Source organism: Nelusetta ayraudi, unplaced genomic scaffold, assembly GCF_046127955.1.
Source record: "Nelusetta ayraudi isolate G7.1 ecotype Tasmania unplaced genomic scaffold, CSIRO-AGI_Nayr_v1 ptg000059l, whole genome shotgun sequence".
NCBI classification, from domain to species: Eukaryota; Metazoa; Chordata; class Actinopteri; order Tetraodontiformes; family Monacanthidae; genus Nelusetta; species Nelusetta ayraudi.
Window position 1 is genome coordinate 1,844,522 of NW_027466109.1, and position 14,650 is coordinate 1,859,171.

At 46.0% G+C, this 14,650-nt stretch overlaps 2 protein-coding genes across 4 annotated transcripts in view; one reads left to right on the forward strand and one right to left on the reverse strand.

Moving 5' to 3' along the window:
* pip5k1ca (phosphatidylinositol-4-phosphate 5-kinase, type I, gamma a) overlaps nt 1–14,650 on the reverse strand; it is a 34,321-nt gene that overhangs the window by 18,383 nt on the left and 1,288 nt on the right. For all 3 annotated transcript variants that reach the window (XM_076039628.1, XM_076039630.1, XM_076039629.1), the window contains exons 2-6: nt 4,263–4,294; nt 3,622–3,708; nt 3,354–3,484; nt 2,410–2,527; nt 1,284–1,436 (exon numbers count right to left, since the gene is read on the reverse strand). In XM_076039628.1, coding sequence (XP_075895743.1) covers nt 1,284–1,436; nt 2,410–2,527; nt 3,354–3,484; nt 3,622–3,708; nt 4,263–4,294 — 521 coding nt within the window. The remainder of the gene's footprint in view (nt 1–1,283; nt 1,437–2,409; nt 2,528–3,353; nt 3,485–3,621; nt 3,709–4,262; nt 4,295–14,650) is intronic.
* borcs8 (BLOC-1 related complex subunit 8) overlaps nt 10,271–14,650 on the forward strand; it is a 288,333-nt gene continuing 283,953 nt past the window's right edge. The window contains exon 1 of the mRNA XM_076039648.1: nt 10,271–10,281. The gene's annotated coding sequence lies outside the window, so the exon portion shown is untranslated. The remainder of the gene's footprint in view (nt 10,282–14,650) is intronic.

Below are 14,650 nucleotides of genomic sequence, written 5' to 3' on the forward strand. Positions count from 1 at the left end.
CGTCTGAGACGTTCCCATATGCTGGAGTCAGAGCGGCTCTTTCAACTGCGCTGCGATTCAATACAACGAGTTGAAACCAACTGAGATCATCGACATCTGAACACTGAAAAATGAATGATGGTCCAACCAGCTGGATTCTTGTTTTTGTTTCAATACAAATTCCATAAACCGTCTATGTGCACTTCAAGGACACTGGATTTATGAACAGTATGAACCTGACGCACCTACACACTCAAAGTGTTGGCGAGTAATCTATTACTAAGTAATCCACTACTGTAACTACTTTTTTTTAGTAACAGAGTAATGTAACGGGATTACTCTGAAAAAAAAATGGTAATTACATTATAGTTACTTTATCAAGTAACGATTCCATTACTTTTCTGAAATGTTTTGCAAGCTAAAAATGTCTCATTATCCACAAAATGTCTGAAATTTAAAAAAAACGAAAACAAAGATTTCAAAGCTTAAACACATCTGAGCAACTGCGTCTGAGACATTTTGAGTTATTTTTTGCTCTTTATCACTCTTGTCTTTCCTCACCATCATCGTTCAACCTATTAAACCTCCGAATAGACGCCGAAGGAAGAGTTTCACGGATAAAGACACGGCTCAGGACTGCGAACCCCGAAGGAGCCGGAGGATGTACATACATGGAGCTGCAGGGATCACCGAGAGCGGGGGTGTATTAAAAAAGAAAAGTCACACTGACGGGGTGGGAAAGAATTTCAGGGTCTTACATAAACCTGAGGTCTAAAAATACGAGTCAAAATCAGGGAGGTCAGCAACGATTCGTTTCATGCGGCTGAGATGCGTCGATGAGGCTTCTCCACCTGCAGCCTGGCTGACAAAGGCTTTGTGTCAATGGTGACAACACAGGCTCGTACAGTAGTGATGTCCGGGCGTGTGTAGCGTAACACAACCGAGCGCCGAGGCAAAACTGCTGAGTCTGAAGACGAGCGTCGCTGCACTGACGCAGCTCCAATGCAGCAGCAGCATGATGGCTGACTTTGTTGACGGTAGTAAAAATAATCACTCCACATACCACACTGGGCTAGGAGAACTAAAAGTACATTTGGGTGAGTCTGTTGTCATTATATTTTATTTACTCCTTTATTCATGTGTTAACCTACGGTGACGTGTGGTGTCATCTACAGGAAGTGGATGTTATAATTGAATACAGTTTTTGTGTTGTTTTATAATCCCAAAAGGGATGGGTCCTATTTGGACATGAAGCAATAATAAAATTCATTCATTCATTCATTCATTCATTCATTCATTCTCACCATGTAGTATCCGGGCAGCAGCTTCTGTAAGAACTCAGCTTCTTTGTGCATCACAGTCTTGATGATGAACTCGTCGTCCTTTGTCAGGTAGAAGACGGAGCCGCTGGCCCCTGGATTGGACAGCTCGATCAGAGGCTCGTTGCACAGTGAGTACTGCAGAGACGAGGCAGGGAACACACACAACAACAACAACAACACCAACCATCATCCAGGGGTCGAAAAGAAAAAAATAATTGAAAAGCCTCCAATTACCCTGATCTGATCAGCAAAAGTTAATAAATTACTGATTCAGTTTAAAAAAAATAACCATTTAAACATCTACACACGCGTCACCAGTGTGATGTAAAATGTCAAAATTATGAAATGCATAAATCTGCTAAAACAGAATGTAACAGTGCGAGAACCGCACTGAGGCAATATATTGTCTGTTTCATTCTCCGCTGTCAGAGATTTCTGCAGACACTGGAGAATCCCTGGCGGTGATATATACAGCCCCCCACCCCACACACACACCCTGCCCTCTCTGCCCTCCGGCTGCCAGCCTGGAGCAGCAGCGGCTTCACTTCCCTCCTCATGAATGTGGAGATGGAGGCGCTGACAGGAGAGTGGCGACGCGGCGGCAAAGGAAAGCATCTTTTCGGTTGTGATTAGCGACCAAAATCAGGTGGGGCGAGGCGTTTCCGTGCATAAACACGCACGTGCGCACGCACACACACACGCACGCACGCACGCACGCACGGGCATCCGGCCTGAGCAGAGTGTTTGTGTATCCTGTGCGAGCCAGCGCTCAGGGCAGAGCCGAGCGGTGAATCATGGAGCCTGAAGCTCCGTGGAGTCGATGAGAGGCGACAAGCTGCACACCGCTCTCCCTCCTTTCCCCTCCCCCCACCTCCCCTCCCCCCTGCTTCCCGGACTTTTTTTTATCCTGATGTCCTCTCAAGGCTTCCCCACTTTTAGAAATCTACCTCACAACTTTAACAGTGCAATTTTTTCCTCTTTCTTTCCCAAATGTGAAGCATTACCGCAAGCCTCATTGCACCTAAAATCTTTTTTTCCCCTGTCTATCGAGAAGCCCTGTCATTAGTTAAGGGCTTAACAGTCAACAAGCAAGGGAGTCTGAGGTTACCAGGTAGTCGTCCGGCCTGATTCCAAACAGCTCTCGGAAGTAGCGGAAGGCGACGGGAGCGTACGTCTTGAAGCGGAAGTCCGGGAAGTGATGGGCCGGAGTGAGGTTGCTGCCTTCGCTGAAGGAAGGAAGACAGTCAGTCGACTTCCCTCTGTGCACGCCACTGTTGTTTAATGTTTTTTCAAAATGAAAATTGTCTTCAATATACCCGGATATTTGCCCACGCTGTGTTAAATGCAAACATGCAGCGGCTTCCCTAATTCTATGTCCCGGTTAAGCCTCAAGAAATATTGGAGGGAAGTTTTCCAGACACTTTCTTGGGATGTTAAACATCAAATTAGAACTAAAACACCCTGACTGCTTTGTTTGGGGTCATGGCAGGGGAGGAAAAACTGACTGAGCAGTTCTGCTCAGGTGGAAAGATACTTTCCCTCCTACTCATACCAAACGGCTGGAAGATATCATGTACTGATTGAAACTAGTAAAAACAAGATATTCACTGGCAGCAATCAAACAAGAAGTTTGAGAAGATGTGGGGGCCTTTCTAACAAGCATACCAGACTCTGGAAAGGCTTGGTTGACCCTTGAGTACAGCTCAGCTATGCTGCATCTTTTTATTTGTATCTTTTGTTGTAACAGTGATCTTATACTATGACTAGTAATTCGACAGTGACATGGGAGGGATTATTTTGTACATTTGTTTGTCTATTTGTACTCTTTTACATGTCATTTGTACCTTTTTACATATGCCACAACTAATACCCATATTCATTATAACTTACAATACTGTAAAACAATGTTCATTTGTTAAATTGAAAAGGTTTCAATAAAGAGATCTTGAATGAAAAAAGAAGACAGTTAGAGGACAGAGAGTCTCAGGGGACTACAGTATTTACAACATCATCTCTGCTGTTTGCACTGGGGCACTGCCTTATGTTACAGACCTGGGGAAAAAGATGCTCTCCACCACGTAGAAGTCCTGCATCAAGACGTCTCTCTCGGGTTTGGAGCTCAGGTTGCCCACCGTGTAGCCGATGCCCAGCTGGATGGCACCTTTCAAGGCTGAGGACGTGGTCTGAAGGACAGAATGTGATCAGGGAAATGCACGACCGCCCCAACGATCACGGTCCAAGAGCAACATTTATTGTGAGTAAATACAATAGAAAGGCTGTGATTGGTTTGTTTTTCTCCAAGGTCACGGCTCTCTGGTACCTTCTTGTACGTGGTCTCCCCCGATGCATCCACACCTCTGTGGCCAATCTTCTTGCCCTGACCCGGCTGGCCAGAGGAGGAGGGCATCTGACAGGATTTGAAGAGGTTGTGATCAGTGTGAGGACTTTGATCTCTTTGTTAACAGAATAGAAATGATGAAAGGGGGCAGGTGCGGGGGCAGGTGCGGGGGCAGCGCTGAACTGATAAATCCGTGGCAGGTGGTGGCAGGTGGTCGCTTCAGGGCTAATTGTACATTTGTGCACTTTGGTTGGAATATTTTATACATATTTTTAGTTTTTTATTTGCAAACATCCTGGGAAAACACAGAAGCTGGCAACGCAGACTCTTCTCTCTGTTCTCAAACAAAGTCTCTGAGGCGGCAGCGGCGGATAGTTGGGGTGGAACAAATTAGGGGGATTAATGCGACGCGAGCCAAGTTGTGAAGCAACTTCTGTTCTTCACACAGCACGAAAACAAATGAGAAAAACAACAGTGTACAAAACGTGTTTTCAGCAGCCAAATCATTACAATTCAAAAATGCCCCCCAAATCAAACCACAGCGGCGGCTGCATTAGCAGGCTGGGAATAAAACCAGAGGATGATCAGAGGAGGGATGGGGGGTGGGGGGTTTTCAGGCTCACCTCTGTGATGAAGGCTTTCTTGGCAGCAGCATCTGAGAGGCAGACAGACAGACAGACAGACAGGGGAGAAAACAGAGATGTTTGTGTTAGCCGCCGTGAGACGGAAGCCATCCATTACTCAGCATCATTAGCGCTCACTGTCACCGTGACGAAGCGAAGTTCAAGTGGCCCAAGGCAGCGGCCCAACGTGATGACACCACAGAGTCAAAGACTGTCGGCCACACACAGCGAGCGCCGGGACGCAGCCACACAGTCACAATGACCAGCCACAAGTTTTAGGTATCATGACTTGGCGGGGAGGCCTAGCACTGGCTTTCATAAAGCCCTCATTTGTCCTGGCAGTCCTAAAATATTCAGGTGTGGGGTTTAGCATTTAGCATCTCGCGAGCCATCCAGTAGAAGTTGCAGGTCCAAACATTTGTAGCTGCTTAGGTTTTGATGTGGCATTGTTGTGCAACGGGCTTAATAAAGGGTCTCTTGTGCTTTGTGCAAGTTAGCATGTCAAATGTGAACAGGAGACATCATTTACAACAATATTAGTGAAAAGAATCTTCACTGTTGCTCACAGTTAGAAATATTTTGGTGCCAAGCAAATGTTACGCATGAACTCATTTCACCTGCGTCACTGGGAGACATGATGTTATCACTGTGCCTAATTAAAAGGGATTACTGATGCATTTAAACTGGAATAAAGAGAGGGGTTGTGTCTGAAAACACAATAATTCCAGATTTATGGGCAACTGTGTATTCAAAAACCACAAAACACACTTAAAAATATCATTTAAAAAGTTCACATTTAGAATTATACTACATCACATTTACATCAAATGATCAGGTTAAAATGCACACAAACACAACTGATGATATTTACACCACATATGAAAAGAAAAAATCAGAGATTCGGTTTAACTTGGCACATGGACGTTGGCTCTGCAAAGTTGAATTTTGTGACTCTACAGGAAAAGATGTGAAGGGAGATCATCATCCTACAGTCCATCAGCCTCCAGCCGGCTCCAAACCCTGAAATCATCCACTGAGAGACCAACGACACACACTGTTCCATATGTGACTGATGCAGCAGTAGTCTCACTGGCGTGATAAGACTTTCTCTAATAGCAGGATGTCGTCAGCGCACAATTAGGGGGATTGACTTTCACCAGCGGGGCCTAAAATAGACACAAAATTATAGAGCAGTAATTTTCTTCTCCGCAATGTTGAGTGGCCTTGTGAGTTACATCACAAGGCCACAATGGGCACGACTCACAGTGGGATTTGCGCTCGCAACAACGTCAGAGTGGAAGGTGTAAAACAGCCTGTTCGACAAATCTTGGTTAGTTCAATAGTCATTATTAATTCCTGAGTAATTTTACTGCTGTCTTTTATGCACCTTCAATATAACTCTAGTGTAGTGTTCTTCAGTTATTGTATTGATTTTATTGGAAAACGCTTAAAGGTCCTTAAAGGTTATGTAAATAAATGTGGACTAAATTATTGATGATTCCTGGAGCCTGATTAGCTGAATACCGCATACAGCTCAGACTAACAGCAGCTCTGAGCACATCAGAGGGCCGTCTTTGAGCAGGTAAACGTGTTAATTCCACATCCACTTCACCACATAAACATTTTAAAAAAGTGTTTCATTTAATGAAAGTATTTATGTGTTAAAGTGTTTCTTCCCACAATAAAATGAGCGACAGAGTGGCACACTCTGGCCTGCACCTGTCAGTCAGCCATTCAGTCAGCCAGGCAGTCAGTCAGGAGAGGGAGACCATCACCATCACTGAACTGCACTGCACTGCACTGCAGCCCCAGTGAAATCCAGCCATCTCCCTCCTCTCTGCTCGCCTGCCTGCCTCTCGTGGATGCCCATGTGACTGAGCTTCCCCTCCTCCTGCTCCGTTTCTCCATCTTTCACACACACACACACACACACACACACACACACACACACACACACACACACACACACACACACACACACACACACACACACACACACACACACACACACACACACACACACACAGATGAGCAAGTCAAAGCGTGCCAATGAAATCCCGGCAATGCGCCCGGCACGCTGGAACAACCACAGAGTAAAATGTCAAGACAAAAAAAAGGTAAAGGGAAAAGAAAAACAACGCTGACGTTGGAATGTTTGCAACGCAGATAATTAAAGGCAGGGGGAGGAAAAAAATGGGCACTGTGATTTTCTGCATGCGAGTAGTATCTTCTTTAAATAATTTACAGATTCATGCATCTGCGGGTTAGCACCGGGGGTGCACGTGTGCGCGTGCGACGCAGCTGACACTCGGAGGCGCAATCAGCATGCAGCGGGGTCAGCAGCAGCAGCAGCAGCAGCAGCAGCAGCAGCAGCAGTTCTTCCCCGGCTGGTCTGAACAGCAGAGCGGGGCGGTGACATTTCCTCAGGTTCACAGAGTCAGCGAGTGGAGAACAGCACGACGCGTTATTATTGCCGTCACTGGAGGGGGGGGTGGGGATGAAGAACACGATTCTCCTCTTCCCCTCCGTCATGTCGCAGCAACCATAATAAATAGGAGCCACAGGCTGTTTGAAGATAAACAGCCTGTAGCGACCGACTAGCTTGCTTGGCTGCTGCCTGAAGTCAACGTGAGGGTTTGTCGGCGTGTTCGAGCCAAACGTGCTTGTTTTGTTTCGGTAACGGCGCCTGTGTTTGACTTATGGAACATGTTGCATCAGAGTGCGGAGCCCTCGTCACCCACCGGTGGTGTGGCTTCACTCACTGCTGGTGACGACTTGCCGGCTGCACACGTCGCCGCGGCCGAATGACATCATCAAATATATATCAAATGTAAGGTTTGAATATAACCTCTCGCTGGTAATGACCACGGCCACAGCCAGGTGTTGGTTCTGCCAGCCGAGACCGTCTCATTAGTTCTGCAGGAGGCTAACGGGCTAAATATATATCTTTTTAAATAACAATTAGCTAACAATTAACTAACCCTAACCCAAAGCGAGAATACTGCTCTATAGCCCAGGATTAAAGATACATATTTAAAACACGTGATATTGGGTAGCAATGCATTAATAATAATTTATATTAATGACTATTATTATATTAATATAACATTAATATTAATACTTTTCACTTCCTATGGCAGGGCTTCACTTGCTGGACTCAAAATCTACCCCCGCCAACTCTTTGCCGCCAATCACGATGACGTTTTGAAACTTCAGTAAAATAAAATCCAACCTGAGCTGATTGTCAATCACTTCCCGCCACTCGCTCGGGTGATTTCACTCCCTCTCACCCCCACCTCTCACTGTCTACACTTGGTGAATCAGGTCAACCAGGACCTTCATGACTGACGACGGCACGTGCGCCTGGGATTGACACGAGTCACGACTCGTGCGCGCATGTGCACGTACTGCACACAGGCAAATAAATAATAACGTGAAGCCATTGATAAGTAGCAGTTTCAGGCACAAGTTATCCATATTGGAGTCTTGTGGCAGATTAAAAAAAATACAATGTACAGCATAAAGCCTGAGAGACAGGGCAAACGTGTGCTTGTTCAGTCCAGCGTGCACGTCATGGAATCGAGTCTGGCAGCACTGAAAGTCAAATGCATCACGGTGGACGCTGCTGCAGAGTTCGAGGCCTCCAGACCTTGAGAACTTTTCAAAAATGTCCCTTCACGAGGAGACATTACGCAACTTTGGATTTTGTACTTTCACCTCAGGTCGGGTGAACTGATCCTAAATTTACAAAGGCTACCAGGGTCACGTCACCTTTGAGCCCGCCACGTCCATGGCCGGAGGACTGTTTGTTTTTCCATGAGCACACCAGACAGCCGGCGCTGCTGCTCCTCCTCATCTCTCTTCCTTCTCTCACAAGCTCTGTTGTTTTAGCCCGGCATGGTTGAAGCAATCAGAGGAAACCTCATAAAAATGGAAAATGAAAAGAAAAGAAGCCACTACACCAGGGATGGGCAAACTGTTTGACTGGTGGGGCCAAAATAGCTTCTAAAATTTGACAGAGAGGCTGGAGCAGCAGCAGGTGGATGGAGTGCTTTGGTGAGCCACCTCATAGGAGACAAAAATCTACCTGGGGACATGTAGAAAACATGTGCTACAATGTCAATAGAAAATGAACAAAAGCATCACAGTGAAATACCTCTTTGACGTCGTCTTTGTTGAAGCGATTCTTTAAACACTTAAAATTAAACAAATTAAATCCAGCTTTTTGTTCAAGTAATGTTAATTTTAATACTAATACTAATGTTTATTTCAAGTTTGGTGGGCCGGATTAAAAAGCTTAACGTCCCACATATGGCCCCCGGGCGGTAGTTTGCCCATGCCTGTGCTAGACAGTACGGGCATGGCAACGGGAGCAATGGAAAGACTGCATTTAAATACTGCAGTTACCAAGCTATTCCACGTGTAGGTCACAAAGGTCACATTTACAACTGTCGGCTGAAATCTCTCCTTTGGACACCTGGTGGAGCAGTGCTCTGGGAATCCTGTCAACCAGCGCCACTAAGCAGCGCTCCGAGGAAATGAACCTGATGTACAACCACTGTTTAGATTGTAGGGGAAACAATGAACACCTGGACGAAGAACCCGTCCAGCACTGATTCACCGCCCCGTCAGAAAACAGAGTCACTGGGCTCTAAAGGCAACACTGATAATTAACAAAGTAGTCGTCAACTTGTGAATGCTAAGCTAGTCAGAAAGGCTTTAAAATGTCCCTTGTTGCTACTGCACTCCAACACTCCAGCCACTTGGCACTCGTGCACAGCGAAAAACAAACAGGCGAGTAAAAAACACACACACACACACACACACACACACACACACACACACACACACACACACACACACACACACACACACACACACACACACACACACACACAGTGTGAAGCTGCTGCTGCTGCTGCTGCACAAACACCTTCTTCCTCTCAGCTCCTCTCAGCTCCGGCCAATGAAGGCCCAGCGCTCGGAGAGGAGAACGCTGAAACGTCCTCTGCTGTCACTGCACATCACACACCACAGTAAGTGAGTGCGTGTGTGTGTGTGTATGCGAGCAACTCCGGGCCTGGAGAGTTCAGCTTTTCATTATGCCAAATCATCCATCATGATCAATGGCATTAGGCGAGCAATCAGGCTTAATAAAAAGCTCTATGGTGGGTAAGTAAGGGGGAGAATTTCCCTCTGAAGAATTTAGCTCAGAGCCGAGGATGATGAACATGTTCAGGTGAGAGAAACCCTGAGAATATGAATTTAGCCTCACAGAAATTAATTTTGTGTTTGAAATTAATAATTTAATATAATATATATAATTAATACAAGTTCATCATTTGTTTTCCAAATCACAAACAGAAACTCCCCGCTGGCCCCGGCGTGACTTTGTTTTGTCCTGACAAGCTAGTGAATCATCCAATGTGTGTTGTGAAACTGTGACACAGGCCGACAAAAGACTCGGCGCAAATAGCACTGAAACGCCGGCCAGGTTACTGTTTCTCTACTATCGCTAATCCCAATCCCTTTCTGCCCAGGCTACCACACCAACCGTCTGGATTATGGGGGGATAACGTGGCACCGGTGAGAGGACAGGTGGACGTGGTGACCGTCCGTCCGTGACCTTTTCTAAACCCCCCAGTCTCTGCTTTAGAATAGGAATTTATTGTACAATTTACTTTTTTTCATTAAAATAACAAAACAAATATGTAAATCATACAGCGTAGCGGCTAACTAGCGTTATCAAATCATTGCAGGCCCAATGGTCCAAATTGGTGTTGTCAATATTAGCAGGAATTGCTACCTGACAGCATATATGCATGCAGTGGTGCGAGAGAAAACACGCACATGCAATGTTTCACCACGAGATGTCGTAGTTTTTTGCTGCACGCATACCAAAACAAACCGGCTCACTGCAGTGAAAACAGCCCCCAGCGCAGCAAGCAGAGACTCCACTGAGCTAAACAGGGTGCAGAGGAAGAACACACACAGGGGGCGCTGTGACATCATAATACTGCCAGTTTATAGAGATTTTTTCCTTAATTAGCTGAATATCAAAGAAGTTGAAGAGCAACGTCACCAGGTCTCTATAACCTGTTTGTAGGGAAACTACTTACACACAAAAATATTAAGTCATATTAATTCATTTTCTCATCATCGCTGGCTGATGTTGATTGCTTTCAAAGTCCCACTTGACTGACAAGTCACGGCTTTCATCCCGCAGTGATTCCGCGGGGAGCTCAGCTGCCCCGGAAGAGATGTAGCGGAGTAGCAGCAACACACAAAGGCTTGAACCTTTAGGAAAAAAATTTATGACACTTTTCATTACCCAGTTCCTGGATCAGAACAGAGCTTAGCAGCCCTTGGTGGTTCTTGAAGAAACGCAGTCAGTGAGTAAAAAGAGCCCTTGGACGAGGAGTGGAGAGAAGAGAAGAGAAGAGAAGAGAAGAGAAGAGAAGGGAAGAGAAGAGAGTGCTGACGGCAGCACTTTGTGCCCGTGGTGACTCAGTGGAGGGTAATCAGCTCAAACTGCAGGAGGAACACAGTTACACAAGAAGCGGCGCAGGTTACTGCAGCTGCTCGCCGCTTCACTATGAAAACCTACACAAACACCTGCTCACTTCGCTCGCTTTTCATATCAGGGCTTCAGACGCTAACGTGGTCAGCGGTGCATCTGCTCCGCGCTTTAGTCTGCGATTCCGCTTCTGGCCGTCACTCTGAGGGCACACACATTCGCTGAGATTTCAACTCTGATGTTAAGTAGATAGCCGGACGTCGCGTTAGATCCTGGAACCAGCTCTTCCCACTGGGGCCGTGCGGTGTGACGCTAATCAAGCCAAGCGGCCACATTGGGGCGTACATGTCTAATGTATAAAAGCTAAGAGGGCAGAGCTATTTCTAGTAATAAACGGCTTACATCACTTTCACACTGAGCTCAACTCAGCGTCAGGGGTGAGAACAATAAGGTGTCAGCCACTCGAGACTCCAGAACCTCCAGTTTTTCAGTCTGTACTGTCATTTATTCATTTACAGTTTCTGTTTTGTCTTTGCACTAATCTCACCATCAGCATCACCTCCACCACACTGCATGTTCTTTTTTTTTTTTTTTTTTAAAAAGACCACACTTGTATTGCACGAACGCACACTGAAAATGAATGCATTGCGTACTATACTTTTCTTTGCAAGAATGAATTCATGTTGACACACCGTGCACAACCATCCTGCTGCACAGGAGTCTGTGTTTAATTTAAAGCTGCTTTCGACATGTTTACATGTCTAGGTAGGCGGTCCAGAGTCTTTGTGAGGAGACGGGTGGGTGGTCTCACACGTTTGGCCATCCCAGTAAATGTCTCTCCGCAGAGAAACATTCTTCTATCTTTTAAAAACAGAATTCAAGTTGTATTTTTGAACAAAGCTTCCATCTTTAAAGGCAGATTTTCTGCTTGCAGTCGTTCTTGGATGGAAACCGTAGCGGGAGGAACAACTGCTGCCTCCCCAAACCTCACACATATAGAAGATACATATTTTCCAAGTGCGTTTTTTAATCAGTCTGGCCGTTTTGTGTCCCCGTCTGCATCTCAGACAGTGACTCTTCACTGCATTTCAGCTGTGAGCCGCTGCAGCGTCGTCACATCCAGCAGCTCGCAGACATTCTCAAAGTCACCACAACTCCTGTTTAAATAGCCTGTAATTTGTCCTATATCTCTCCGCCCTCAAACATGTCTCTCTGCTTCCTACACGCACTCGTCTCCCAGTAGTTATCAGTTGAAAACAAATTAGAGCAGCAGCAGCAAACCAGACCCTGTGGTTTTCCTTTTAAAAAATAGCCACTGGAGGCACAGAGGGGGAACAATGAGCAAACTGCGGCACTGCAGACGCAACTCAACTGTGTCACTGTTCACGTAAAAAAAAAAGAATTAATATGACATCAAATAACTCAGTGGTGGGTCAAAGCTGGTTCAGGCAGAAAGATGGGAGAGAGAGAGGAAGAGAGAGGGAGAGAGAGGGAGAGAGTAAGGAGGAGGAAGGCAGGCAGGCAGGCGGGAGGGCTTTGTGCCACTGTCAGCAGCTGATGGTGGAAGTGTGACAGGCAAACAGACAGAGCGGAGGCAGGAGCGGCGGACACTGACGGGCGAGTGACTGAGGGGAGAGGGAGAGAGGGAGATGAAGTGGAGGGCGAGGGAGAGGACGAAGAGGAGGATTTATGCAGCCGTGCTGACAGCAGACTTCAGACTCTGAGGGACGGCGGCTCCAACAACCTGAGGATGAGGAGCTCTGCTTGGACTGAACGGCCGGCCCGCCGGCTGTCACGCCCACAACAACCAGCTGCTACATTGAAGTGACACAGCAGGCAAAAATAGGAAACATTGAGGGAAACCCAGACACACACACACACACACACACACACACACACACACACACACACACACACACACACACACACACACACACACACACACACACACACACACACACACACACACACAGAATCAGACAAAAGCTGATGATCGTGCCGCTGCTCTGCGCTGACGTCGGGACGGGGATTTTATTATGCTATTTGTTCTTTATTTTTAGAGGACTGTGCCTTTAAGACCTGTCACTGGCAGATGTTGCCCGGTGAATCGCAGCGTGATCACAGAAAGTGGCTTAACCTACAAACACACACAGGCGCTCAGCTTAATTAGCAGAGGACACAGTGAACCTGAACTGTGTCAGGTGAAAAAAAGAGGTTCGTCATATAACAGCCAGCAGTGCTGCACAGACAAATTTGACATGTGAGTAGATTCTACACGCAGAGGCCAGAAGTGCTGTGACCACACACACACAAACACACAGACTGACGGAGACTGTGGTGCATTCAAGGACAGATACTAGCGTGGAAAACCTCGGCTCGCTGAAATCTGCAAAGACTTTCAAACCGAAGAAATGATGCGAAAGAAAAGCGAAGTCATGTTTGAAGGAGCTGAGAAGTCGGTTGTTGGTTTGCGACCGTTGACAATCGCCTGCGTCTTTCTAAACATTTCCATTAGCAACAAACTAGTGTTACTGTTTTGACCGATACAAGTAACTGTCCGTTGTTGTCAAAACTGCTCCATGGGAGTTGTAGTTCTACGTGTACATTATCCATCTCAATTAAACTATTTAAGAACTACATTTCCTGGTTCAAATTAATTCCACAAGAAACATATTAACTAACTGTCACACCTGGGTGGACAGTGTGCTACTAAATTTCTCTTTACGCTACTAAAATCTCTTTACGCTAAAAAACAAAGTAAGCGTTACAGCCCTGCCTCAGTTTAGCGCCAACTGTTTCCAAGGCATCTATTAAAACCGCTTCAGTCGCAGACACGCGGCGCTCGGAGTCTGTGTGAACCTCCCAAACCCTCTCAGACCCCGTCAGCACTGCGAAAAGCCCACCAGTCACATATCAGCTACACTTAACAAGTCATTCATTTATTATAATTATAAAATGTTTCTTTCCAAAAGGGTCTGTTTTTTGTTGTTGAGAATTTCAAGGTGAAAGTTTTAGAAATTAATGAAAATAAAAATGACTGCTTCGCTAACTGACTGGTTTGTGCTGAACGTGATGACCTGACAGGCGGGGGGGGGGGGGGGTAATCCCACCTGTTGCGCAAATATAACGAGTGAAAGATTCTCCACCACTGGTTGCTTTATCTTGCCACTGCGCCTGGTCTCTCTCTGCCGAGTCGCGCAAAACGCAGCCTCGCAGTAAACAACACAACGTCACGGCTCCGCTCTCGGTGTTGTAAACTGCTCTTAGCGGCCCCAAAAACACACTCGTTTGACTGTTATTTTTAGCTCGTCGCACCACAACAAGGAGGGATCAAAAAAAGGGTTGATTCAGAAAACCCTACAACCCAGTGGAGAGTTCAGTAGGATACTGGATTTCTCAGGCATCTGTGAATATTTAAAAAACAAACTCTGTTGTAGGATGGAGATTGAGTTTTTTTCCGTGTTGCATTCATCTTTGCCTTTAGTAATCGTAGTTTATTAACCGACATTTTTTTTAGGCACATGCAAATCCATTCACGTTGTGTAACGTCAGATCATGGTTGTGTAGAAAAACATTCCTCAAGCAGATTGAGAGGCCTTTTTTCAAAGACGGTTTGCCTTTTCAGATGAGGAGGAATCTGGTGAATGAATTATGCTCCGATGGATGAGCTCCATTGGATTGCTACAGGTTGAGGCTGGCGTTGGCTCTGCAGCTCACTTTCATTTACCGCAACGTTTTTATCAGACTGAGTCATCATCAGAGACACCGACTTTGTTTATGGCCCCAAAAATACTCTGATTAAGCTCTATGTTGCGGTTACTGAAATATTCCAGATGAGGTGTTTATGTGAACAGCAGCAGCGACCACAATA